This window comes from Peromyscus leucopus, chromosome 2, assembly GCF_004664715.2.
Source record: "Peromyscus leucopus breed LL Stock chromosome 2, UCI_PerLeu_2.1, whole genome shotgun sequence".
Classification (NCBI taxonomy): domain Eukaryota; kingdom Metazoa; phylum Chordata; class Mammalia; order Rodentia; family Cricetidae; genus Peromyscus; species Peromyscus leucopus.
In genome coordinates this window covers 54,401,447-54,429,182 of record NC_051064.1, presented here as the reverse complement: position 1 = coordinate 54,429,182, position 27,736 = coordinate 54,401,447, and the positions used below count along the sequence as shown (strand labels likewise).

Sequence of the window (27,736 nt, the reverse complement as noted above, 5' to 3'; positions counted from 1 at the left end):
TACAGACTGTTTGCGGGATTCCGGAGCCCCTGGGAGTCTGCATTTTGCCAAGAAGAGGGCAAAAGCTGAGGGGAAGGTCACATGATGGGTCAGGGCAGCGCTCTGAAAATCCCAGGACAGAATGGGAGACAAAGAAAAGGAAAAACACTGACCCAGGAAGAGTGGAAAACAAGCAGAGGCAGCGCTGGGAAAAGAGGAGAGCCTGAGGCACTGGGAACCAGAGAGGCACAAATTCCAGAGGTGCAGGCGGGACGGTGTCCTCAGGTGACATTGCATCTCAGGCTGCCGTTGTACTCAGAGACCAGCCTCTCTGGGATGCCTCAGATGGTCAGGGCTGAGCCATCTGATAGCGGCAGCCTTTCACCTTTGAAGTCATTCAATAGGACAAACAATGTTACTATTTTCTCTTGTGCTGAGTCCCCTGAAAGTCCTCTCCCTGGGACTGTCTGGGGGACTCCAGTGAGAGTATACGCTAATGCTGTGACGCCACGGGCCAGGTACAGCCAGGCTGAAGAGCAGAAGCCGTCACCATGGTGGCCCTTTCGCTGAAGATCAGCATTGGGAATGTGGTGAAGACGATGCAGTTTGAGCCGTCCACCATGGTGTATGATGCCTGCCGCATGATTCGTGAGCGGATCCCAGAGGCCGTGGCTGGCCCTCGTGAGTCTGACTACCCAAGTGGTGGGGGGCAGGAATCTTCCATCCCTTACCTCGGCTCTTAGCACATTGTGTTCTAAGACTCCTCACCTCTCAGGCCTATGCTCCAGTGTCTCTTCTCCTGTTGAAGTCTAAGGTCATGGGAGAAAATAATAGACAGAGACAATGGTATAACCGTTTGGCCACAGTGGCTTTTTTATAAGTCTAAGGTGATCTACCATCTCTTTCAGCCAGCGACTTTGGGCTATTTCTGTCAGATGATGACCCCAAAAAAGGTATATGGCTGGAGGCTGGAAAAGCTTTGGACTACTACATGCTCCGAAATGGGGTGAGTGTCTTCATCCGTGACCACTTGCGTCCTCTCCCCGACGTCTCACTAGTTTCCACACTGTAATGGTCTCTGCCCCTCCTCTCTCCTCCTCCCTCATTACCAGTTCCTTCCCCCAGCCCCGGGCTTTGCACGCACCAGATCCGCATACCCCCAGCGTGCCCATGTGGCTTTCGATTACAGCAGTCAGAACTCCTTTTGGATGAGCCCCATAGTCCTCCTTTCAGAAGTCCACTTCCCTTCTCCTTGGCTGTGTGAAGGGAACTAGTTTAAACAGGCCCTGACTACATTTCCCGGCTCCAACAGGACACCATGGAGTACAGGAAGAAACAGAGACCCCTGAAGATCCGGATGTTAGATGGAACTGTGAAGACGATCATGGTGGATGACTCCAAGACTGTCACTGACATGCTCATGACCATCTGTGCCCGAATTGGTAAGGGTCGTTGGGAGGGCAAAGGCCTGGGCCAGGACGTGCCAACTCTGGCAAAAGGCTCTTCTGCTTGAGGAGGTAGCAAGCCATCCCCTTTCCCTAGGCATCACCAACCACGATGAGTATTCACTGGTTCGAGAGCTGATGGAAGAGAAAAAGGACGAGGGGACCGGGACCCTAAGAAAAGACAAGACCCTGTTGCGAGACGAGAAGAAGATGGAGAAACTCAAGCAGAAATTGCACACAGATGATGAGTGTAAGCAGGACCAGAAGGGTCTTTGAGAATGGAGGGGAAGGGGGGCAGCCATTTATCCTGTGCTTACCCTGAGTCATGGAACTTACATGTTGATGAGGGAAGCAGGCGTGAAGAAGTGAGAGCCCAGCACTAGGCGGCATGAGGACCGTGGGGCTGGTGCTGAGGGCGCTGTCTGTGTTCCAGTGAACTGGCTGGACCACGGGCGGACACTGAGGGAGCAGGGAGTAGAGGAGCACGAGACGCTGTTGCTGCGGAGAAAGTTCTTCTACTCGGACCAGAATGTGGATTCCCGGGACCCTGTGCAGCTGAACCTTCTCTACGTGCAGGTATGGAGTAGACCTGGATGGGGGGAGATGGGGCAGGGCAGGTGTTAACAGGGCTGTCCCTGCACCCACACAACATTGGTTCCTTCTGTGATCTCCAGGCACGAGATGACATCCTGAACGGCTCCCACCCCGTCTCCTTTGACAAGGCCTGTGAATTTGCAGGCTTCCAATGCCAGATCCAGTTTGGACCTCACAATGAGCAGAAGCACAAGGCTGGCTTCCTTGAGTAAGTGACCCACGTCCCATACCCTGTCGTGGTTTGGAACCCCCTGCCATTGTGACCCAGTGGACCGGTCTGCATCCCAAGCCTTCCTCCCCGATTTCCTCTTCCAAAGTGTGAGGATCTGACACCCACAGGTCATCATGCTTCAGCCACAGTCATCCACTGTCTCCTCACTGGCCCCATCAGAGAGTGAATGCTGTTCAGTGTCTCTGCCCTGTCCCCTGTAACTTGTTTTTGTTTGTTTTAGATTCTCTGAAGAATTTGCTATATTAGCCAGAGTAAAATAGGACAACATTTCCTTGTGGGGAACATTAGATTAAAAGGTCCCCCAAATTTCATTCACTGTTATTTCTCCAGATGCAAAGACCTTAGTAAGGCCTTCTGAGTTTCCTGAGTGCATGGCCATCCTTCTAAGGAGTCTCCTCTCTTCTTGGCTCCCTCTTTCTCAGAAAACAAGGCCGCCAATTTAAGTTTCCTCGACCACCCCCTCCCCAAGAAGGCACAGGTCGCTCAGGAGCTCATGCTGAGTTCCCACTAGTTCAAAAGCCAGTGCAGACCAGTTTCCTCAGTCTCTCAGAGGTGATACTGTCCTAGACATTTCCTCAAACCTCTAGGCCCACATGGCCCTGATGCTGTCCACCACATGCTGACCCTCCCTTTTCTGGTGTAGCCTAAAGGACTTCCTGCCCAAGGAGTATGTGAAGCAGAAGGGAGAGCGGAAGATCTTTCAGGTGAGTGGGGTAGGGGAAGGTGTCTGGGTGGCCCGGGAGCTTGGCTGCATGATTCTCCTGGCTAAGTGGCCCCCACCTCCTCTCCGTCTCTGCTCACCTGCTTCTGCTCTCCAAGCTGTTCTCCCCACCCCACCCCCCGACTTATGCCAAGAAAGCAGAAGATTTGGATTTTAGTCCCAGTTCGTCACCAGTTTTGCTATGGAATTTCCATTTTGGTTTTGCTTTTTGTTTGAGACAGGGTCTCACTTTGTAGCCCAGGCTGGCCTCAAACGCACAGCAATCCTCTTATCTCAGCCTCCTGAGTATTGGGATAGTGGGTATGAGTTACCGTGCCTGGCACAATTCAGTATCATCCTTGGGTTGTCTGGGATAATAGTGCCTGCACGGTGGAAGCCAGATAGGAGCATCCCTGGGCTATTGCACCTGAAATGACTGTGTGATCTTTTTTCCCACTCTGAATACTCAGCCCCAAAGACCTTCTCTTTGTGAACTCGGACGATCCTGGATCCTCCTGCTTCTTACCTCCCCAGTCCCATCTCTAGAATGTCTGCAAGTTCCTTAGCTTTATTCCGTACGTCGCCAGCCCACATTGCATCCCCTCGTCTCTTGCATTCCTAAATCTTTCTGTGTGCCCATGATACTCTGTCATTACAGTTAACATCCCAGCTTGACTCCTCTTTGCAATACTATCCCCAGATCGCTAACTTTTCCCCATTTCCTACTTGAAGGCACACAAGAATTGTGGGCAGATGAGTGAAATTGAGGCCAAGGTACGCTATGTGAAGCTGGCCCGTTCCCTCAAGACTTACGGCGTCTCCTTCTTCCTAGTCAAGGTGGGTTCTGGCTCCTTCTTCGGGTCTTCCTTGTTTCTAACTCTTACCCTTTCCTGTCTCTCCAGACTCCTCTGACTCTGCCCTCAGACTTTCCTACCAGTTCCCAGGAATCTAATTCTTAATTGTGCTTTGACCATGTAAAAACCTGCCTCTTTTCAGTCCCCATCGCCGCCGCCTCCTCCTCTCCCCAGCAGAGTCCTCTGCAGTAGGGCTTTGTCCGGGGCCTGCTCCTGAGCACAGTGGTTTAGCCCTCCTGGCTCCTCAGCAGCCCTTGTGGTCCAGAGCTGATCTGAGCATTTGCCTCCCATTTGACCTCTAACCCATGACACCAACTGCAACCTCTGTGTCACAGGAAAAGATGAAGGGGAAGAATAAGCTCGTGCCCAGGCTGCTGGGCATCACTAAGGAGTGTGTGATGCGTGTGGACGAGAAGACGAAGGAGGTGATCCAGGAATGGAGCCTCACCAACATCAAACGCTGGGCTGCCTCTCCCAAGAGCTTTACTCTGGTGGGTGCTGGGATTCCAATGAGGAAGGGCTTTGGGGTCGTCCGAGAAGAGCTAGTACAAAGGTCTTTCCTCCCTCCTTTAGGGGACTCCAGAAAAAAAGAACTGTTGTGGGAAGTGGAGGTTAGAGCAGATAGAGAAACTCAGGGGGTGGATGATGCATAAGTGGAACAGGTGATGGATACACGCCTTAAATTCAGCAGAGGCGTGGAGAGTGTTCTTGACTTCCTGTTGCTGTGCTGAAACACACTGCCAAGGCAGCTTACAGAAGGAAGGCTTTATTTGGGCTTATGGTTCCAGCGGGATAAGAGCCCGCCATCATCACTAGGAAATGCCCTGAAGCAGTCACGGTGGCTGCTGCAGCAGTGAGCTCAGAGACCATATCTTAAACCACAGGCAGGAAGCGGGGAGCAAACCAGCAATGGCTCAAGTCTCGAAGCCTGCCCCCGGTGACATACTTTCTTTAGCAAAGTCACACCTCCTAAGCCTCTCTAAACAGCACAGCCGAGTGTTCAAATGCCTGAGACTGTGGGAGGGGGCATCTCATTCAGACTACCACAGTGGGGCTGTAAGCTCAGTGATACATGCTTGCCTAGCATTTGTCAAGACAGGAGTTCATGCCCAGTACCACACACACACAAAGTTGGGCATGGTTGTGAGTAGAATCCCAGCACTTAGCACTCTGAGGCAAGGGGATTGCTACGAGTTGAGGCTAGCCTGGACTAATTAGTGACTAGCAGACCATCCAGGGCTATATAGTATCAAAAAGAGAAAAGTCGACAGAACGTACTACGGCCAGCTGAGGCTATGTGAATGTGAGGAAATGCTGATAGGAAGACACGCCTCCCTTCTTTGAGCACCAGCCATTTACAGTAATTCTTTCCCTCTGGCTTTATAATTTTGAGCTTATGAATTGAATACTGATACCAACTTGATAGAGTGCCAGATAATGGGAATAGAAATGATAGATGCTATTTTTCCACTTTGGATCTTTTTGCCAACCTTCAAGTATGGTCATTTAATAAACAATGTCCTCCCAATTGTGTCCTCTGGGGAAGGGTAAAAGAGAACTTTTAAACGGCTTGTATCTGCAACTGTGGCAGAAAGGCCACTACTCAGAAGAAAGTCCCCTCGAGGAAGGGAGGTCAAGAAATCAGTGGTTGAAGAAAGGTGGGCCGGCTTCCTGGAGGGCTGTTGGCATGGGCGTTCACTTTGCCAGGTGGACGTGGAGCCTTTCCTCCTCCATTTCCCCCTGGGTAGAGTCTTGTCTCTTGCTCAGCCCCCCCCCCCACCTTGTCACCATAGGACTTTGGAGACTATCAGGACGGTTACTACTCAGTACAGACGACTGAAGGCGAGCAGATCGCACAGCTCATCGCCGGCTACATCGACATCATCCTTAAGAAGGTGAGTGCTGCCCCCCAGCCTGTGCACTCCTCGGCTCTGCTCCCCAGCGCCCCGCCCCCAGCCAGCCCTCTAGAAACAGGCCCAAGGTCTAGGCCTCTTACTTAACTGCCTCAGCTCTTTTTCCCTCTTCTTCTTACAGAAAAAAAGCAAGGACCACTTTGGGCTGGAAGGAGATGAAGAGTCTACTATGTTGGAGGACTCGGTGTCTCCCAAAAAGTAGGAAGGGAGTTGGGCTGATACCATTCCATGAGTAGGGAGAGGAAGGCTTGAGTGCAAGGAGTCACTGGGTGCTGGACATCCTTAGAATGGTTTTCTTTTCTCTCTCTTCTTTTTAAAAAAGGTTTTTAATTGTGTGGGTGGGTTCAGATGCTCTCAGGCCAGAGACTTGGGTTCTGAGAACTGAATTCTAGTCCTTGCAAGAGCAGCAAGTGCTCCTAACTGCCGAGCCTTTTGTCCATCCCATAGTTCTTTCACTAGGCTCAGGCTGTAACGAGACCCTATGACACCCTAGACCAGGGGTTCTCAGCCTGTGGGTCACAGCTGCTTTGGGAGTCTCATATCAGATATCCTGCATATCAGATATTTACATTATGATTCATAACAATAGCAAAATTACAGTTATGGCCAGGCAATAGTGGCACACGCCTTTAATCCCAGCACTCAGGAGGCAGAGGCAGATGGATCTCTGTGAGTTTGAGGCCAGCTTGGGCTACAGATCAAGATCTATGACAGCCAGGGCTACACAGAGAAACCCTGTCTCAAAAAAACAAAACAAAAAATTTCAGTTACAAAGTAGCAATGAAATAACTTTATGGTTGGGGTCACCACAGCATGAGAAACTGTATTAGAGGGTCTCAGCCTTAGGAAGGTTGAGAACCACTGCTTTAGAACCTAGGTTGCAGAGGTTGTAATTGCTCATTCTGTCTCCAGGTCGACAGTCCTTCAGCAGCAGTATAACCGCGTGGGGAAGGTAGAACATGGCTCTGTGGCTCTGCCAGCCATCATGCGCTCTGGAGCCTCTGGTCCTGAGAACTTCCAAGTGGGTAGCATGCCACCTGCCCAGCAGCAGATTACCAGTGGCCAGATGCACCGGGGACACATGCCGCCGTTGGTAAGGGTGCTCCTACCTCTACCGTGGTTCCTGGGTCCCTCTTGCAAGTGTCACGAGTGAGCAGTGTTTTATACTCCTCTCCCTAGCCTCTGGCTTTTTCTTCCGTCTTCCAAAAGTCCTGTTCGAGTCGCTGTTACTCTTTTCCTTGTCTTTAGACGTCAGCCCAGCAGGCACTCACTGGAACCATTAACTCCAGCATGCAGGCTGTGCAGGATGCCCAGGCTACTCTGGACGACTTCGACACGCTGCCTCCTCTTGGCCAGGACGCTGTGAGTATGGGGCAGAGAAGAGCTAAGTGATTTGAAGCTGAGCTCTAAGGAATGAGAGGGGATGATTAAACCAGAATAGACCCTAAGGTTTTTCCTTCCTCTCTCAGGCCTCCAAAGCTTGGCGTAAGAACAAGATGGACGAATCAAAGCATGAGATCCATTCCCAGGTAGATGCCATCACAGCTGGTACTGCCTCCGTGGTGAACCTGACGGCGGGTAGGTGGATGTCAACGTGTGTGTGTGTGTGTGTGTGTGTGTGTGTGTGTGTGTGTGTGTATGACGGGGATGGGGAGCCAGTGTGCACAAGCATTGTATGTGATCTCCGTTTCTTGACTCCGTGGAAGGTTGTGTGCGTACATCTCTCTCAGGACACATGCTCCTTCCCCGGCCCACCTCAGCTTCTTCCTCCTTTCTGTCTTCAGGAGACCCCGCAGAGACAGACTATACCGCGGTGGGCTGTGCGGTCACCACCATCTCCTCCAACCTGACGGAGATGTCCCGCGGGGTGAAGTTGTTGGCCGCCCTCTTGGAGGACGAAGGCGGCAATGGCCGGCCCCTTCTCCAGGCAGCCAAGGGCCTCGCAGGGGCAGTATCAGAGCTGCTCCGCAGTGCTCAGCCAGCCAGCGCTGAGGTGAGGGCCACGGGGCGGGCGGGGGAGGGTGGACACACGGTTCCACCCCAAGGAGGAAGGGCCGTCCAAGGTGGGGGTTGAAAATGTGACCCAGGAGCCTGTGAGCCCTGTGGGCACATGGCCAGGGACCACGCGGCTTCTGACGGTGTTCCTTCTCCACAGCCCCGTCAGAACCTGCTGCAGGCAGCTGGGAACGTGGGCCAGGCCAGTGGGGAGCTGTTGCAGCAAATTGGGGAAAGTGACACTGACCCCCACTTCCAGGTTGGTGATGTACCCAGCTCCTAGAACCCCCGCTACCAGGAGGTAATCTCTGATCCAGAATTCAGATCTCAGTCCCTAGTTCTGTAAATTGGCCCATCCAGACCAGCCTGGTCCTGTTTCCAGGGATGAGAATGAGAACTTCTCGTCTCTTGGGGTGAGAATTGAGACCCCCTAAATGCAAATATAATCTAGCTCTCTTTGGGCCTCATTGGTGACGTTCTTAGCCCTGACGTCCTGTGCATAGCCATGGCCCCAGCTCTCAGCTGTCTCAGACACCCCTGCCACACTGAGGATGGGGCTCCCCCTCCCCCACCCGAGGCAAGTTGCCTCAGCTGACTTTTCATCCTGGATTTCCCATGCAGATGTGTGTACCCAGAGGGGCTGGGGCTCGATCTCCCCCCGATTCCCCTACGGTAACGGCCTCTGGCCTGGGCCTTCCCAGCTTGGTCCTCTCTGAGCCGCATACACTCGCTTCCTCCACACCTCTTCCTCAGTCTCCTAGGGGAACAGACTTGATGGGAGATGGGGAGGCCTAGACTGGCAGGGTTGGAGAAGAGAGATCAGACAGGGCAGGACAGGCTCTTGCTCCTTGCACACTGAGATTGAGAGGCATGGAGACATGAAGCACCCACCCCATTGTACTACCCAGTCCTCCCCCATCACTGTCCGAGTGTATCCGCCTCAAGCATTTCTCCCTTTGGTGTAGACTCTCTTTCTGTTGGTGAGGGTTTGTTCTCGGTGAGGGTCTGTCCTTCTGGGTGCTCAAGGTAGAGGGGCTTGGGACAGGTTCTGAAGGCTTCTGCATACGCTGTGCTCTGATTGGAGCGGTGGGGATAATGAAGCTGCTGAGCCTGTGAGAGGTACCCGTGGCTCCTAGGCTCAGGCTCAGGTCTTCCGGCTGCTCTTTCCCCACAGGATGTCCTAATGCAGCTAGCAAAGGCAGTGGCGAGCGCGGCAGCTGCCCTGGTCCTCAAGGCCAAGAGCGTGGCCCAGCGCACAGAGGACTCGGGGCTTCAGACCCAGGTCATTGCTGCAGCTACACAGTGTGCCCTGTCTACCTCCCAGCTGGTGGCCTGCACGAAGGTGAGCCCGGCTTTGCTGTGCCCTGTGCCTGTGGCTAGTGTGAACACACACTCCCACAAACCTCTTTTTATCTCTGACTCTCGAGGCCTTGTCAGTCATCCCAGTGACTGCTGTAAGAACCACAAACACCCCATCTCGTGGCCTCTCTCCCTGGCCACAGCTCTGAAGCTCCGTTTCCCCGTAGGTGGTAGCCCCTACGATCAGCTCACCGGTCTGCCAAGAACAGCTGGTGGAGGCCGGACGACTGGTAGCCAAGGCTGTGGAGGGTTGTGTGTCTGCCTCCCAGGCAGCCACAGAAGATGGGCAGCTGTTGCGAGGGGTGGGAGCCGCAGCCACAGCTGTCACCCAGGCCCTCAATGAGCTGCTGCAGCACGTGAAGGCCCATGCCACAGGGGCTGGGCCTGCTGGCCGGTACGACCAGGCCACTGACACCATCCTCACTGTCACTGAGAACATCTTCAGCTCCATGGGTGATGCCGGTAAGAGTCCTCACCCCCAGGGAGACAGAAGCCCCAGTGTGGACATTTCCCTTAGACCCAGCTCTGCCACCGCTGAGGATCGGCACAGTGGCCTTCCCAGCTGTGTGACCATAGGCTCCTTCTGGAGTCTGGAGCCTCCACTTCCCCGTCCATCGCTAAAGCAGAAAGATGGCCTTGTTCTGTTTCGTGCAGCATTTACAGACGATACCAACTTCTGCACAGTCATAGGTGGCCAAGGGCATGGTCAAGAGCTAGCCCTGCAAACGAGAAGAGGGGGGGATGTAGCCTCCTCCACTTTACCTTTGTACCCCAAATCATTCAGAGACTGTCTCTCTTCTCAAAAGACATTTACTGGAAATGCTGGCTGGAAACTGTCCTTCCTCCCGTGGGAGCTCATTGGGAGATCTGTTCTCCAAGATCTTAACCCAGAAAGCTGGAACTCAGAGGAAATCACTCGAGAACTTCGCCAGTCTCGTCGTCTCTGTCTCCAAAAGCCCTGTCTACGTTGTCTGGCCCACTCACCCTCCTCCCTCACCCTCTTCCAGTGTCTCTGGCTTTCTTACTTGATGATAACCCTGTGTTCCAGGGGAGATGGTACGACAAGCCCGCATCCTGGCCCAAGCCACCTCGGACCTGGTCAATGCCATCAAGGCTGATGCTGAGGGGGAGAGTGATCTGGAGAACTCTCGGAAGCTCCTGAGTGCTGCCAAGATCCTTGCTGATGCCACTGCCAAGATGGTGGAGGCTGCCAAGGTACAAAGTAGTTTTCTGTACAGACCCGGAACTGGGCCCTTCCGAAGGGAAGGAGAGAGGTCCAGGTGGGGACCTTGTCTGATGGGAAGACCCAAGAAAAGCAGGAAGTAGAACAGATAAGGAAACCCCCAGGAAACCCCCAGCTCCCAGCCTGCAGTGGGCCACCAGCCAGGCTTCCAGCGACTGTGACTCCCAGTGACTCTGGCTGTAAGCGTCCACGTCTTTTCTTTCCCGTTGAAGGTCTGCTGCTCCCATTTCCTTCTGACGCCACCACGTCCGCATGGCGTCTTTCCTGGACCCCTGTGAGGGCAGACAGCCTTTTGGCCCAGGGGTCTCTGCTAGCCTTACACAATAAGATAGCATTAGATGTCAACACACAAAGGTGTGAAGACTGTCGGAAGGAGGCACCAGAGATCCCCTGAGCTTTGCAGCTGCTACAAATTGCTGTGACCCCTTCTCCTGAGAGTCTTCCTCTTCCCAGGCCACCCTACATTAACATAGCATTCTGAGTATTCTGTAGAGAACAGCAAGAAAAAGACTCCTCTCCCCAGGGAGAGGAAGCAGGCACAATTCCAAGAAGGGATTCACATCCCAGAGGAAATTAAGGACCTGGGACCCGCCCCCCACCCTCCCACTCCCCCCCACCCCCACACTTCCCTTCTGAAACAGTTCTCAACTCTGAGCAGTTCCTACCCGAGTGCAGGTAGTTAGCAATTACTTTAGGAAAAGGAGTGAGCTTTCAGCTGGGTGTAGAGGAGTCGGAAAAGAGTGTTTCTGCTCCTATGAGGATGGATGATGACTGTCTCCTCTCAGGGAGCAGCTGCCCACCCTGACAGTGAGGAACAGCAGCAGCGGCTGCGGGAGGCCGCTGAGGGGCTCCGAATGGCCACCAATGCAGCTGCACAGAATGCCATCAAGAAAAAGTTGGTGCAGCGCCTGGAGGTAAGGCTGGGCAGTCTGGGAGCGGCTCGGGGGATAAGTGCATGGATGCAGTGAGAGAAATGGGCAGGGACGGATGGGTAGTCAGTATTTCCTTAAGGTACACTGTGGGCCGGGTAGGCCAGGGCCTGGGAGTGCCTGGTCTTCTGATTACTCTGTCCTCCAGCATGCAGCCAAGCAAGCTGCAGCCTCTGCTACGCAGACCATCGCCGCAGCCCAGCATGCAGCCTCTGCCCCCAAGGCCTCTGCAGGCCCCCAGCCCCTGCTGGTACAGAGCTGCAAGGTAAGTCTCCAAGAGGCACGTGGGAGTAGGGAAGGGTGGGAAGGAAGGTAGTACTTTACTTTCCCTGAGTTCAAGAGCATGGTACTCATGGTCCTTTGACCCACAGGCTGTGGCGGAGCAGATTCCATTGCTGGTACAGGGCGTCCGAGGAAGCCAAGCTCAGCCGGACAGCCCCAGTGCTCAGCTCGCCCTCATTGCTGCCAGCCAGAGCTTCCTGCAGGCAAGACATTCCTCCCCACTTCTAAGAGCAGACTCTCCCTCCTTCCCAAGATCTTAGATCTCCCGCAATCTGAATATCTGCTAGTAGCTAAGACCAAACCCGAGTGCTTACTACATCGGTACTACCAGTGTCCGTTGGAAGGCTAGAGAGAGGGTGTCGCCCCTCATTTGCATATTCTCCAACAGCCAGGTGGGAAGATGGTGGCGGCCGCCAAAGCCTCGGTGCCAACGATTCAGGACCAGGCTTCGGCGATGCAGCTGAGTCAGTGTGCAAAGAACCTAGGCACTGCTCTGGCAGAACTCCGCACTGCCGCCCAGAAGGTAGGCGCTCACTGGGAGACGAGGCTCTGCATGCTGTCGCCTGGGACGGGGAGCATTTGCCCAGTATAACCTCTAAGAGGGTGACTAACCCAGCAATGTCGCCATACCCCCTGCCGCTCACTGTCACAGGCTCAGGAGGCATGTGGACCTTTGGAGATGGATTCTGCACTGAGTGTCGTACAGAATCTAGAGAAAGACCTGCAAGAAGTCAAGGCAGCAGCTCGGGATGGCAAGCTGAAACCCTTGCCCGGGGAAACAGTGAGTAGTCTTAATAACATGCCCTCACTCAGACCCTGAAAGTCTGCTCAGCTGTGCTCTAGAACCTTCATTTAATCTGCCAGCTGTCCCCAAGAACCTTCTCGGGTGCCCTCTCACTTCCTCCTTCTAAGCCTTCACCCCCTTGTCTGCAGATGGAGAAGTGTGCCCAAGATCTTGGCAACAGCACCAAAGCAGTGAGCTCGGCCATCGCTAAGCTGCTGGGGGAGGTTGCCCAGGGCAACGAGAACTATGCAGGTATGTAGGCGCAAGCTAGGAGTGGAGCATATGATAGGAAGTGGAGAAGCAGGAGCTTGTTGAGTGAAGAAACTGATGGAGGGGCTGGAGAGGTGGCTCAGCGGTTAACATGCTCTTCCAGAGGTCCTGAGTTCAATTCCTAGCACGTATATGGCGGCTCACAACCAACTATAGTAGGATCTGATGCCCTCTTCTGGCATGAAGTCATACATGCAGATAGAGTACTCATACTCTCTCTCTCTTTTTTGTTTTTTTGTTTTGTTTTGTTTTGTTTTGTTTTGTTTGTTTTTTGAGACAGGGTTTCTTTGTAGCTTTGGAGCCTGTCCTGGACTAGCTCTGTAGCCCAGGCTGGGCTCGAACTCACAGAGATCCACCTGCCTCTGCCTCCCGAGTGCTGGGATTACAGGCGTGCACCACCACCGCCCTGCGTAAATACTCTTTAAAAAAAAAAAAAAAAAAAAAAAAAAGCCAACCCCTTTTCTCTGTGTGTCCCCAGGTATTGCAGCTCGGGATGTGGCCGGTGGACTGCGGTCACTGGCCCAGGCTGCTCGGGGCGTAGCTGCCCTGACCTCGGATCCTTCGGTGCAGGCCATTGTACTTGACACAGCCAGTGACGTCCTGGACAAGGCCAGCAGCCTCATTGAGGAGGCAAAAAAAGCAGCTGGCCATCCAGGGGACCCAGAGAGCCAGCAAAGACTTGCTCAGGTCAGGTGTTGGGAAGGGCTCCTGCCCACCCCTCCCTTAGACGTCTCCATAAGGCCCACCCTTACAGGACACACTCTTCATGCGTTCTCAGGTCTGCTCATAGCGGGCCTCTCTGAATCCCACCCTCTCTCTTGTCTTAGAAGTGTGTTAGACTTAGGCCCAAAACTTGCAGAGCAGCTGGTTTGGGGATGCTTGGTGATTATTGTCTGTGACCTTGACCTCAGCTTCTTCCAGTTTCAGTGGCAGGGCAGCTGGTTATCGTCCACGTCCCAGTGTGGAAGGAGGGTCTCCTGGATTATTCCGTCTTTGGCAACCCTGTTTCTTTCTCACTCCAGGTGGCGAAAGCTGTGACCCAGGCACTGAACCGCTGTGTTAGCTGCCTGCCTGGCCAAAGAGATGTGGATAATGCCCTGAGAGCAGTTGGAGATGCCAGCAAGCGACTCCTGAGCGACTCGGTAGGAACAGGTTTGGCTAGCAGAGGAGAGCGTTCTGACGTGGGCTTCTCCTTTGACCCTGCCTTCCCAGAGCTGTCCCTTTTTGTTAATCCAGGTCCTGGGCCCATCTCACTAGCCTGCTTTTGGAAAGCTCTGTCTCACCTCTCATTCGTCTTTCTGACTTTCCTCCGACCCTGCAGCTTCCTCCCAGCACGGGGACATTTCAAGAAGCTCAGAGCCGACTGAATGAAGCTGCTGCTGGATTAAATCAGGCAGCCACAGAACTGGTGCAGGCCTCCCGAGGAACCCCTCAGGACCTGGCTCGGGCCTCAGGTCGATTTGGACAGGACTTCAGCACCTTCCTGGAAGCCGGGGTGGAGATGGCAGGGCAGGCGCCGGTACGCAGGGGCAGAGGGTGCAGTGAGGGGTACGGTAGGAAACACGTGGGTATCCAGAGTCTAGGTCTCCTGGTTCCCTCCTCCCCAGTGTCCAACAAAACGTGTATGTTTGGGAAAGAAGAGCCTTTTAGAAACAGACATGACAGGATGATGTATGGCATCAACTTTAACAGAGCCAAGAGGACCGAGCCCAGGTGGTGTCCAACTTGAAGGGCATCTCCATGTCTTCAAGCAAACTTCTTCTGGCTGCTAAGGCCCTGTCCACAGATCCTGCTGCTCCCAACCTCAAGAGTCAACTGGCTGCAGCTGCTAGGTAAGCAGGAACTGGAAAGCCCAGCTCTGGGGACCTGTGAGAAGGCCAGAGAGGGGACATTCCATGAGACATCCCCAGGTTTGCCAATAGTAAAGCAAAAGAAAATATATACAGTCCCATGCACACAGGACTCAGGAAAGATCACCTACTCACTCAGTCCCTCCCCCAAATCAGGGCAGTGACAGACAGCATCAACCAGCTCATCACCATGTGCACCCAGCAAGCACCTGGGCAGAAGGAGTGTGACAATGCCCTCCGGGAACTCGAGGTGAGCCTTCAGCACGGTAGCTGGGCCTAGAGAGCTAGGGCCGAGGGACTGTCTCAAATTTCATGTCACTCCCCACACAGACAGTCCGAGAACTCCTGGAGAATCCAGTCCAGCCCATCAACGACATGTCTTACTTTGGTTGCTTGGACAGTGTTATGGAGAACTCGAAGGTTAGTGGAACGGGGACCTCCGGAGGCAGGGACAGGAACGTGGCCTTAACACCTTGGTGCCCAGGACGTGATCTGACTCTCCTCATCCCCCTCTTCCTCAGGTCCTAGGTGAGGCCATGACTGGCATCTCCCAGAACGCCAAGAATGGAAATCTGCCGGAGTTTGGAGATGCTATTGCCACAGCCTCCAAGGCCCTCTGTGGCTTCACCGAGGCAGCTGCACAGGTAATTTCTCTCCGTGGACCCCAGAGCAGCTCTCGCACTCCATGCCCATGCTCCCTGCGCAAGGACATAAATCAGGACGCTAGTGCAGATTCTGGGTGCCCTGCTGTGGGGAGGGGATGTCCTCAGAGGTTGTTGAACACCAGCAGTTCAGGTTGCTGTAACTCTTGGGTCTGCTTACATTGACCAGTTGTGAGGCTTTTTTTTTTTTAAATGGTGCTCGAATTGAACTAAGCCTCGTGGCATGTTAGGCAAGCACTTACTACTGAGCTACACTCCCACCTAGGTGAAGCACTCTTATTAGAGTAGTTACAGGGAAAGCAGGTCACGTGTAGTAGTGTTTGCCTTTACTTCTAGCATTAGGCAGAGGCAGGTGGATCTCTTGAGTTTGAGGTCAGCCTGGTGAACATAGTGAGTCCCAGGTGACCCTGTCTCAAAAAAATAAAAACCACCCTGAGAATTTCTTTCCAGCTATTTTTTTTTCCTGGAAGCCTACCATTCTCCTCCCTCTCTTACCTCCTTTTGCCCTGGGTTCCCTGCTGTAAATGGCTTGAATTTTTAGTTATAATTTTTTTTCATTTTTATTTATTTATTTTTCTATTATTAGCTTGATACAATACAAATTCCTCCCCCCCCCCCCCCGAGACAGGGTTTCTATGTGTAGTTTTGGTGCCTTTCCTGGATCTCGCTCAATAGACCAGGCTGACCTCGAACTCACAGATCCGCCTGGCTCTGCCTCCCGAGTGCTGGGATTAAAGGTGTGCGCCACCACCGCCTGGCGATACAGTACAAATTCTTATCCTAATAGTGAAATGTTTGATTGAAGCTTGCCCAGTAGTTAAATAAAACCAAAACTTGTTATAAGCCACAGTCATTCTAGGGTCCCCCCTGCTATGTAGCCTCCCTGGATCTGTGGGTTGCAGTCTGATTGTTCTTTGCTTTATATCTAGAATTCACTTATGAGTGAGTACATACCATGTTTGTTCTTCTGAGTTTGGGTTACCTCACTCAGGATGATGTTTTCTAGTTCCATCCATTTGCCTGCAAATTTCATGCTTTCATTGTTTTTCTCCTGCTGAGTAGTACTCCATTGTGTATATGTACCACATTTTTTTCATCCACTCTTCAGTTGACGGGCATCTAGGTTGTTTCCAGGTTCTGGCTATTACAAATAGTGCTGCTATGAACATAGTTGAGCATGTATCTTTGTGGTATGATTGAGCATTCCTTGGGTATATGCCCAAGAGTAGGATGGCTGGGTCTTGCGGTAGATCGATTCTCAATTTTCTGAGAAACCGCCATACTGATTTCCACAGTGGTTGTACAAGCTTGCATTCCCACCAACAGTGGAGGAGTGTTCCCTTTGCTCCACATCCTCTCCAACATTGGCTGTCATTGGTGTTTTTGATCATAGGTGTAAGGTGGTATCTCAGAGTCATTTTGATTTGCATTTCTCTGATGACTAAGGATGTTGAGCATTTCTTTAAATGTCTTTCAAGCCATTTGAGATTCTTCTTTTGAGAATTCTCTGTTTAGCTCTTTAGCCCATTTTTAATTGGATTGTTCAGTATTTTGATGTCTAGTTTCTTGAGTTCTTTAAATACTTTGTAGATCAGTCCTCTATCATATGTGGGGTTGGTGAAGGTCTTTTCCCATTCTGGAGGCTGTCTTTTTGTCTTTTTTTTTTTTTTTTTTTTTTTTTTTGCTGTTACTTTTTTTTTTAAATTTATTGATTTATTATGTATACAGAAGAGGGCGCCAGATCTCATTACAGATGGCTGTGAGCCACCATGTGGGTGCTGGGAATTGAACTCAGGACCTTGGTGCTCTTAACCTCTGAGCCATCTCTCCAGCCCTCTTTTTGTCTTATTGACTGTGTCTTTTGCCCTACAAAAGCTTCTCAGTTTCAAGAGGTCCCTTTATTAATTGTTGTGCTCAGTGTCTGTGCTACTGGTGTTATATTTAGGAAGTGATCTCCTGTGCCAAAAGTACTTAAACTCCTGCGTTCAAGAGTACTTCCTACTTTCTCTTCTCTCAAGTTCAGTGTAACTGGATTTATGGTGAGGCCTTTGATCCACTTGAACTTGAGTTTTGTGCATGGTGACAGATATGGATCTATTTGTAATCTTTTGCATATTGACATCCAGTTATGCCAGCATTTGTTGAAGATACTTTCTTTTTTCCATTGTATAGTTTTGGCTTCTTTGTCAAAAATCATATGTGCGGTCTTCAGTTCATTGGTCTGTATGTCGGTTTTTATGCCAGTACCAAGCTGTTTTTATTACTATAGCTCTATGAGTGTTTTGCCTGCATGTATGACTGTGTACCATGTGAGAGCCTGGTGCCTTCAGAGATGAGAAGAGGGTGTCAGATCTCCTAGAACAAGTTATGGTTGTGAGTCATCATGTGGGTGCTGGGAATTGAACCCAGGTCTTTTTTGTTTTGTTTTGTTTTGGTTTTTTCTGAGATAGGGTTTCTCTGTGTAGTTTTTGGTGCCTGTCCTGGATCTCACTCTAGACCAGGCTGGCCTCGGACTCACAGAGATCTGCCTGGCTCTGCCTCCTGAGTGCTGGGCTTAAAGGCGTGCGCCACCACCGCCTGGCTAACCCAGGTCTTTTGCAAGAACAAGTACTCTTAATTACTAAGCCGTCTCTCCAGCCCCAGGCTCGACTTTTAAAAATCTTCCTAGTTTTGTTTCTTGTTTTATTTTTGAGAAAACATACAGAAGAAAAAGCAAAACTATCCTATGTTGACTGAAGTATGAATTAAACATTATGATGATCTTCCCATTATAAGAGTGGTAAACATTGCTGGGCATGGTGGTGCACTCAGCAGGCAGAGGCAGGTGGATTTCTGTGAGGTGGAAGCCAGCCTGTCTGCGAGCCAGTTCCCGGATAGCTAGGACTGTTACACAGAAATTCTGTCTTGAAAAACAAAACAAACAAACAAACAAACAGTAAGTGTTGTATCCATCTGTTGCCACTTCGCAGACTCCAAGCTTGACAGTGCTGCTGATGCTAACTGGCTTAAGAGCCTTAGAGTCCTAGAATTGTATCTTCTGTTTCTTTGTTCTTTTTGACCAGTCCTTGGCTTGTCTCAAACTCACTATGTAGACTAGGCTAGCCTCAGCCCTTCATACACTCCTGCCTCTTTGTATGCATGTGCCTTTCAAATGTTTATACTCCTTCTTAACAGTGCGCTGTACTTTGTACTTTTCCTTCTGTGATCCAGCACAGACACACATACTTCTAAACGGAGATGAAGTTCAGTAAAATCCTTTGTGTGTGTGTGTGTGTGTGTGTGTGTGTGTTGTTCTGTTCTGAGATGGTACCTCACTCCTCCAGGCTGTCTTCACACTCAGCACCTCTGTCTCCTGGCGTTGGGGTCACAGACGAGCACTGCCGTCCTAGCCTATCTACTTCTTTAGTCTTCTGAAATGCTGAGGTGTCTTTAACAACACGAGCAGGGAGGGAAGCTGCGGTCTGTTAGTACTGCTTCTGTGCACAGAGCTCAGAAAGACACAGCTGTCCTCAGAGTTGCCTTCTCCCCCACCATGTTCATTTCTCCTCAGGCAGCGTATCTGGTTGGTGTCTCCGACCCCAATAGCCAAGCTGGCCAGCAAGGACTGGTGGAACCCACGCAGTTTGCCCGGGCAAACCAGGCAATTCAGATGGCCTGCCAGAGTCTGGGGGAGCCCGGCTGTACCCAGGCCCAGGTAATGCAAGAGTGCAGGTACCGTGGGCAAGGCTGAGGAAGGATGGGCAGACCCTGAGAGGAAAAGGGGGGAGGAAGGACGTGTGAGGGAAGATGGGGTACACCTCCACCTTCCACAGAACGCCTCTCTCAGGTCACAACCTCTCTAGACACCTCTGAGCTCTTCCCCCCACTTGCCCCATTTTGATTTTTCTCCATTAATGTATCTGTTGTCCGTTTTAACCACCCCCACGTCCAGTTCATCTTTAAGCACCTTTCTCTCCCAGGTCTCCACTTTTCCAGAAACTCTCTTTCCTGTCAGACTTCCCAGGGAGTCCTCCTCCATCCTCCACTCGAAAATGGCTCCCCTTAGGTCTGCGTTCTTCCTTCCTGCTCTTGTCTCAGCTGTCCCATCTCTGTGTCCTCAGGTGTTGTCCGCAGCCACTATCGTGGCCAAACACACTTCTGCGCTCTGTAACAGCTGCCGCCTGGCTTCTGCTCGGACCGCCAATCCTACTGCCAAGCGCCAGTTTGTCCAGTCAGCCAAGGAGGTGGCCAACAGTACAGCCAATCTGGTCAAGACCATCAAGGTTCGCAGTGTTTGAGTTTTCAAGTCCCCTGGCCCATCCCTCCTTCTCTTCCTGAGTCTAGGAATGACTAGGAAAGTCACTCTCGAGCACTGCCGTACTAGCCTATCTACTTCTAGGTCTTTTGCTAGATTCCCCTGGCCTTGCCTATCCAGACTTACCAGTTCCAGCTCGTCAACTCTCTGCGCCCTTGAGGATGGCCTGGGTTTCACTTGTGTGCCTACTTACTGAGTCCTGAGGCCCCCTGTTCAATTCCAGGCACTAGATGGGGCCTTCACAGAAGAGAATCGTGCCCAGTGCCGAGCAGCGACAGCCCCTCTGCTGGAAGCTGTGGATAATCTGAGTGCCTTTGCATCCAACCCTGAATTCTCCAGCATTCCTGCCCAGATCAGCCCTGAGGTGAGGCTCTGTGACAGAGAACTGATGAGCCACTTCATCTTCGTGGACACAAGTCATGAGGCTTGCCTCCCTGCCTCCTCTCTCCTCAGGGCCGAGCTGCCATGGAGCCTATTGTGATCTCTGCTAAGACCATGTTAGAGAGCGCTGGAGGGCTCATCCAGACAGCTCGGGCGCTAGCCGTCAATCCCCGGGACCCCCCACGCTGGTCAGTGCTGGCTGGCCACTCTCGGACTGTCTCCGATTCCATCAAGAAACTCATTACCAGCATGAGGTACTGAGGGTTAGGAAGCGTGTGTGGCTAGGGACAAACAGCATGGCAGATGGCGGAGCTGGAATGAGATGGCACACTGTCGGTGGACAGGATTCCAGATTTGGGGATGTTGAGGAAATGGCCTTTAAGAGATGGTCTTTATGTGAACCCTGTGGTGTACCTGCAGAGACAAAGCCCCAGGGCAGCTGGAGTGCGAGACTGCCATTGCGGCTCTGAACAGTTGCTTGCGGGACCTGGACCAGGCTTCTCTTGCTGCCGTCAGCCAACAGCTAGCTCCCCGGGAAGGAATCTCTCAAGAGGTGAGGAGAACGTATCCAAGAACGGAGACGTCAGGCTCCAAGATGGGGCTGGGGGAGAAGGATTTCAGGGATATCTTCACAGACACATCCAAGGGCTGGGACACGCTGGATCTGCTTCAGGCGGTAGATACGGAAGGACACCTAGGGGCGGGGGTGTAGCTCAGGGTAGAGTGTATGCTCCGCACACACACAGCCCTGGGTTCCATCTCCAGTACCATGCCCATCCCCAGACAGTTAGAAGGAAGAATGAGATTCTGTACCCCAGCGGCCCTGTTGCAGTCACATCAGGCCTGATGTCTGCCTTCTCCCCAGGCTCTGCACACTCAGATGCTCACCGCAGTCCAGGAAATTTCCCATCTCATTGAGCCGCTGGCCACTGCCGCCCGGGCTGAAGCCTCCCAGCTGGGACACAAGGTACCTAGGGGATCGTGCAAGGAGTCCCAGGGGACAAGTTAAGAGAGTACCTGACCCTCACCCCAACTTTTGCTTCAGGTGTCCCAGATGGCCCAGTACTTTGAGCCACTCACCCTGGCTGCGGTGGGCGCTGCTTCGAAGACACTGAGCCACCCGCAGCAGATGGCACTTCTGGACCAGACTAAAACGCTGGCAGAGTCTGCCTTGCAGTTGCTATACACTGCCAAGGAGGCCGGCGGTAACCCCAAGGTAGTGAGGGGCCCGGGAGGGTAATTGCTAGTAAGAGCCAGACAGGCAGGAGCTACAGGCTGTCTTCGCTCGTTGTCCCGTAGCAAGCGGCACACACCCAGGAAGCCCTGGAGGAGGCCGTGCAGATGATGACAGAGGCTGTGGAGGACCTGACGACAACCCTCAATGAAGCAGCCAGTGCTGCAGGGGTCGTCGGTGGCATGGTGGACTCGATCACCCAGGCCATCAACCAGGTTAGAGCCTTGGCTGCCTCTGGACACAGGGGCTGCCCTGGTCTGGGGACTTTGGGCTCAGTAGCAGTGATCCTGACCGTCTTTCTCTTTGCTCGTCCTCTTCCTCAGCTAGATGAAGGACCTATGGGTGAACCAGAAGGTTCTTTCGTAGATTACCAAACAACCATGGTGAGGACAGCCAAGGCCATTGCTGTCACTGTGCAGGAAATGGTAAGTCTGGGACATAAGAGGACTACCCTAGAGAGCCGAGCTTGGTCAGAACTTCACTTCTTCCCTTACCACTAGGTGACCAAGTCCAATACCAGCCCTGAAGAACTGGGCCCTCTAGCCAACCAGCTGACCAGTGACTATGGCCGACTGGCCTCACAAGCCAAGCCTGCAGCTGTGGCGGCTGAAAATGAAGAGGTAAACATGGAGGCAGTTTTGCCTTTTCTCAGGAGAGACCGGGTTATGCCCCTTGTTCCTATGGCAGCTTCCAGAGCTGTCCTGAGCTCCCTCTCTCTAGATAATGGGCACCACCTTCACGGCCACTCCATAAAGAGTGAGCAGGACTGTGTGTAGACGTGAAGGGTCAAGCCTTCAGTCACAGGGACAAAGGGCAGCTCAGGACCCGTAGGCTTCTGGGTTCTGCTTCTCTTGCCTCTGCCAACCCCTGTGAGGCCTATGGCATCTTCTCTGCTGGGCCGTGAGTCTCTTCCCTCCTCGGTACTTACTGTTGCATACTCAGGAAGCTCGCTCTTGCCCGAGCTCTTGGCTTTTCTTTCCAAGAAAGTGAGTAACTGGATCTTAGCAGGACACACCTAATCCCCAAACCCTCCATAAACCCCAACAGGCTGGCGGCTCCTAATCCATGGCTCTGATTCAGATAACCAGGCATGAAGTACTTCTCCCCCTCGTCCCATGGTGCTAACACAATCCTCACACAGTGGCGCCTTCTCACTGTGATTTTCCATGTGTAGGAGGGGACTCCTGCTTGAATAAGAAATCCAGAAAGGCTGTGCTGGGAACCTTTTCTTACAACTCCATTAGTCAGTGTACACATTTCTTTTTAAAGTCTATTTACTTACTATTGCTAGTGTGTGTGTGCGATGTGTGTGAGCGCACATGTGGAGCCGCACACGTGACAGCTTTCCAGAATCAGGGCTCTGCTTCCACCGAGAGTTCCAGGAGGCTCACTCAGGTGATCAGGCTCACACACCAGGCGTTCCTGCCCATCCAGCCATCCCGCTGTTCCAGTTTTTATGCATCCTCAGTGATTCCTCTAGGTGCAGTGGAGGTCCCCTGGGCACCCTTCCAAAACCATCAATGTTCCTTATGTCATTCACAGATAGGCGCCCATATCAAGCACCGAGTACAGGAGCTGGGCCATGGCTGCTCTGCTCTGGTCACGAAGGCAGGCGCCCTGCAGTGTAGCCCCAGTGATGCCTACACCAAGAAGGAGCTCATAGAGTGTGCCCGGAGAGTATCCGAGAAGGTGAGCACTGACCTCCTGGGGCTGCATGTGTCCCCTCCCCAGCCAAGCGTGGGTGGCCTTCCCCTCTGACTGCGCTGTATAACTCTGCCGCAGGTCTCCCATGTGCTGGCCGCGCTCCAGGCTGGGAACCGTGGAACCCAGGCCTGCATCACCGCGGCCAGTGCTGTGTCTGGGATTATTGCCGACCTGGACACCACCATCATGTTCGCTACTGCTGGCACGCTCAACCGCGAGGGTGCTGAGAACGTTTGCGGACCACCGGTGAGGAGGGAACTGGCCGGAGGGAGGCAGGTCGGGGCCTGAGCCTGGGGAGCAGGGGCTGGAGGCTTGGGCTCTGAGGAAAGCTGACCAGGCTGGGACTTCCCAGGGAGGGTATCTTAAAGACGGCGAAGGTTCTTGTGGAGGACACCAAAGTCCTAGTGCAGAATGCAGCTGGGAGCCAGGAGAAGTTGGCACAGGCTGCCCAGTCCTCAGTGGCCACCATCACCCGTCTCGCTGACGTAGTCAAGCTTGGTGCAGCCAGCCTGGGAGCTGAAGACCCGGAAACTCAGGTATTTGCCTAACATCCCCGGTCCTGTCCCGAGCCTCACTTCCTGTTGCCCTTCTTTCTCCCTCTCACAAACCAGTGACCTCTCCCCCCAGGTGGTGCTGATCAACGCTGTCAAGGATGTAGCCAAGGCCCTGGGAGACCTCATCAGTGCGACGAAGGCCGCGGCGGGCAAAGTGGGGGATGACCCTGCAGTGTGGCAGCTCAAGAACTCCGCCAAGGTGGGAGGCCGTGAGGAGCAGGAGCAGGAGGGTGGTTAATGCTCTTCCTCCTGCTTCTTACGATCATCTCCACCCTCATCCCACTGCTGCCCTCAGGTGATGGTGACCAATGTGACATCATTGCTCAAGACAGTGAAGGCTGTGGAAGATGAGGCCACCAAAGGCACACGGGCCCTCGAGGCAACCACAGAGCACATACGTCAGGAGCTGGCGGTGAGCACAAGCCCGGGGCGCTGGGTGATAAGCTGAAGGTGGACCTCACCTGCATTCCTCAGCCTTCTGCTTGCTTATTACCAAACTCCCCACCTGACCTCCTGTCATGTCTCTGCTGAGCTGCATCCCGGCCAAAAGGCACTGCTTAAATTCCAGACAGCCTCCCCGGTCAGAGCCGTGGCCGACCGTGGCTCTCTATTAGCTGTGATGCAGGCATATCCGCAAGGACTTGACCTACAGTGGCTATTCAAGAAAAGCTTTCTGAGCTGGGCAGTGGTGCCGCGTGCCGCAGGGGCAGAGGCAGAGGCAGGGGCCAGGAGGATGATAAGTTCAAGGACAGCCAGGACTACACAGAAAAATCCTGTCTCCAAAAAAAACAAACGAAAAGAAAAGAAAAGCTTTTTGAAGGAACACATGGATGTGTGGACTAAATCACGTGACTGTTTGTCTTCCAGTCTTAGACACTATAAAACCTTCCATCTTTTTTTCCCAACAGGTCTTCTGTTCCCCAGAACCACCTGCCAAGACCTCTACCCCTGAAGATTTCATCCGAATGACCAAGGGTATTACTATGGCAACAGCCAAAGCTGTTGCTGCTGGCAATTCCTGCCGACAGGAAGATGTCATTGCCACAGCCAACCTGAGCCGACGGGCTATTGCGGATATGCTTCGGGCTTGCAAGGTAGGAATGCTGGTAGTGAGGGGGTCACACTGCGGGATTCGGGAGGCCTGAAGCCCTAACGCTAACCTGCTGCTCTGGGGACAGGAAGCAGCTTTCCACCCAGAAGTGGCACCTGAGGTGCGGCTTCGAGCCCTGCACTATGGCCGGGAGTGTGCCAACGGCTACCTGGAGCTGCTGGACCACGTGCTGCTGGTAAGGAGGCATTGCCCCTCGTCCCAGCCTTTTGCAAACACAGTCAGTTTCCTGAGCACCTCGGACCCAGACCCACCCTACCGCCTCTTCCCAAATTCATTCTCCTTTCCAAGTCTCCTTTCTCTGGGACCCCATTGTTCTTACGGTCGTTGTTCCTCCCATTCACCTCTTCTTTCTTCCTCTTCTTTTGTCTCCTTTCCCCTCCTGACCCCTCCTTCTCTACCTTACCATGTCCTCTCATTTCATCATTCTGGCTTGTCAGCCGGTGAGTGACAGCCCCCCTGCACTGTGTGTGTGTAGCATGATGCACGCACTGTGTGTACTTGAGTAGGACAGTGTTGGGGGCTGTGCTGTGGCGTGCTTTGGGGACTGGGGTCGGGAGCAGGCTCTGCCTTGGTTCACAGGCTGAGGTGGAGCCTCGGGTCTGATGCTCTTTGTTGTGCGCTCTCCCTCCCCCAGACCCTTCAGAAGCCAAACCCAGAACTGAAGCAGCAGTTGACAGGGCACTCCAAGCGGGTGGCTGGCTCAGTGACTGAGCTCATCCAGGCTGCCGAGGCCATGAAAGGTGAGGGGGATGAGAGGTAGGAGGCAGGGGAAAGTCTTGTCTTGGTGTGGTCTCTGCTTGCTGGATGGATGGCTAGCTCTGAGCTGGCCCTGCTTCTGGTCCTCATGGGTGCCAGGGACTGTGACGCTAAACAAACTCCCCGGTGCTTCTGCCTCCCTGCCCTGCCTCAGCCTCCTCCTTGTGTCTCTTCCCGCAGGAACAGAATGGGTGGACCCAGAGGACCCCACTGTCATTGCTGAGAACGAGCTCCTGGGAGCTGCAGCTGCCATCGAGGCTGCAGCCAAAAAGCTAGAGCAGCTGAAGCCCCGAGCCAAACCCAAGGTCAGGACTGTCCCCTCCCCTCCCCCGGGTCCCTTTTCTTAGAGCCTCCCCGCGCCCTGCCCCTCTGTGACCTCTCTTTGTAGGAGGCGGATGAGTCCTTGAACTTTGAGGAGCAGATCCTGGAAGCTGCCAAGTCCATCGCCGCAGCCACCAGCGCACTAGTAAAGGCCGCCTCGGCAGCCCAGAGGGAACTGGTGGCCCAGGGAAAGGTCGGTACTTCAGCCACATCCTTAGCCAGAGTCCCCCCCCCCCCGAAGGAAGGACAGCACAGGTCTAAGTGGGCTCGCTTCTCTCTTCTGCAGGTGGGCGCCATCCCAGCCAATGCACTGGATGATGGGCAGTGGTCCCAGGGCCTCATTTCTGCTGTGAGTGTACAACACCCACTGTGTCTTTCTGAGCTGGGTAGACTTGAGGCTGGAATGGGATGGGCCAGAGTGAGAGGCATACTTTAATCTTAACTCTTTCTCTCCGGTAGGCCCGTATGGTGGCTGCGGCCACCAATAATCTGTGTGAGGCAGCCAATGCAGCTGTCCAGGGCCATGCTAGCCAGGAGAAACTCATTTCCTCAGCCAAGCAGGTCGCTGCCTCCACAGCCCAGCTCCTGGTAGCTTGCAAGGTCAAAGCCGACCAAGACTCTGAGGCGATGAAGCGACTTCAGGTGAGAAACCCTGACCCATCCACTGTCCCTCCGCTGCGCTGCTTTACAGTGCCGGCTGATGATCAAGTACCCCAGCAAAGAAAGCAGTTCAGGGAGGAAGTTCATCTGGCTCTCAGTCCTGGGTTACCGGCCATCACTGCCGGTGACTCAAGGGAGCAGGAACTTGAAGCAGTAGTTACATTATATCCACAGTCTAGAGCAGAGAGCAGTGAATGCTGTGTGCATGCTAGCCTTCAGCTTCTCCCACTCCCACAGTCCAGAGTGCCCAAGGAATAGTGCCTCCCAGCTTAATTAACGTAGTCAAGACAGTTCCCCGCAGATACACCCACAGGCCCACCCAGTCCAGACAAGCCTTCGTGTCTACTCCCTCCTCAGGTGATCCCAGATTGTGTAAAGCTGACACTTAACACTGTCACACCCGAGATAACTTTGTTTGTGGGAGTCAAGGGACTCTCTGCACTAGACCCTTGGATTCTCAGGGGTTGCCGTTTCCTTCCTGTGCAGGCTGCAGGCAACGCGGTGAAGAGGGCCTCAGATAACTTGGTGAAGGCGGCCCAGAAGGCCGCAGCCTTTGAGGACCAGGAGAACGAGACGGTGGTGGTGAAGGAGAAAATGGTTGGGGGCATCGCCCAGGTGAGCCACTCCGGGGGCACTCAGATGGGGACGCGGTCACCCGGCCTCCGCCCCTAGTGCACATCTTATTGAGCTCTCTTGGCCTTCCTCCCTCAGATTATCGCAGCCCAGGAAGAGATGCTTCGGAAGGAGCGAGAGCTGGAAGAGGCGCGGAAGAAGCTGGCCCAGATCCGGCAGCAGCAGTACAAGTTTTTGCCTTCAGAGCTTCGAGATGAGCACTAGGGAAGCCGCTTCTATTTAATGCAGACCCAGCCCAGAGACTGTGCCTGCCACTACCAAAGCCTTCTGGGCTGTCAGGGCCCAGCCTGCCCAGTCCCAGCACTTCCCCAAAGTGCCTGCCAAACCCGGGCTTGGGCCTGCCCAGCCCCTCCGCAAACCCTGTCCTCTTCCTGACTCCAAGTGCCTTCGTACCCTAGGGCCCCTAAGTGCCTGTTTCTCCCCAGAGTATTAACGCTCCAAGAGTATTATTAACGCTGCTGTACCTCAGTGTGAACCTGCCAGGGCCCCAGCTGCTCCACCCTGCCAGCAGCTTCCAGCCAGTCCCCACAGCCACAGCCGCTCAGCTCAGCCCTTTTTGATACTATGTCCCCTACCCCAGCTACCTATGGAGCTTGAGGGTTGTAAACCCTAAAAAGGTCACGCTCCAATAAAGGTGATTCTACCTACAGCTGCAGCCTGGCTTCGTGAGGAGATGGAAGATCTTCCCCAGGGGCACTGGGGGAGAGCGAGCAGGAGTGAGTTCTGTCCCCTGGCTTGATTGGTTCAAGAGGGGAGCAGAGGAGATTGGAGCTCATGGGCCCCTTCCTCCTGCCTGCACCCCGCAGTCACCTCCTCGGGAAGCTGTGCCTGCAGAACCACCCTCTATTCCCATCTCACGGGCCAAGCACTGCGCTGCTAGTGAGCCCCAGCTCAGTTAGGAGTATATAAAGAGATTTCAGGTTTAGTCCCTGGCCAAATGCCAGTTTTCAAAAGCAACCTCACTGGAAATTAATAAGCGTATAAGGCTGGAGCCATA

General features: G+C 53.3%; 1 protein-coding gene across 1 annotated transcript; it reads left to right on the top strand.

Annotated features, from left to right (window-relative positions):
- Nucleotides 1-530: 530 nt before the first annotated feature.
- On the top strand, nucleotides 531-27,388 carry Tln1 (talin 1). The gene is given in 57 exon segments (XM_028883945.1): nucleotides 531-660; nucleotides 888-985; nucleotides 1,292-1,421; nucleotides 1,522-1,674; nucleotides 1,858-2,000; nucleotides 2,099-2,226; nucleotides 2,894-2,954; nucleotides 3,683-3,787; nucleotides 4,140-4,295; nucleotides 5,598-5,699; nucleotides 5,839-5,915; nucleotides 6,630-6,810; nucleotides 6,966-7,079; nucleotides 7,187-7,295; nucleotides 7,502-7,710; nucleotides 7,873-7,971; nucleotides 8,887-9,054; nucleotides 9,239-9,533; nucleotides 10,120-10,286; nucleotides 11,100-11,228; nucleotides 11,392-11,508; nucleotides 11,615-11,728; nucleotides 11,914-12,048; nucleotides 12,178-12,306; nucleotides 12,459-12,561; nucleotides 13,058-13,266; nucleotides 13,602-13,721; nucleotides 13,901-14,098; nucleotides 14,272-14,411; nucleotides 14,586-14,679; nucleotides 14,760-14,849; nucleotides 14,951-15,073; nucleotides 18,642-18,785; nucleotides 19,192-19,353; nucleotides 19,609-19,749; nucleotides 19,839-20,020; nucleotides 20,187-20,319; nucleotides 20,632-20,733; nucleotides 20,812-20,982; nucleotides 21,066-21,215; nucleotides 21,324-21,425; nucleotides 21,501-21,620; nucleotides 22,543-22,689; nucleotides 22,783-22,932; nucleotides 22,934-22,950; nucleotides 23,057-23,240; nucleotides 23,332-23,457; nucleotides 23,554-23,670; nucleotides 24,167-24,352; nucleotides 24,437-24,544; nucleotides 25,004-25,109; nucleotides 25,306-25,430; nucleotides 25,514-25,639; nucleotides 25,733-25,795; nucleotides 25,906-26,088; nucleotides 26,593-26,721; nucleotides 26,818-27,388. Coding segments are annotated over 57 exon segments (7,626 nt in total). The 3' UTR covers nucleotides 26,944-27,388.
- Nucleotides 27,389-27,736: the final 348 nt, after the last annotated feature.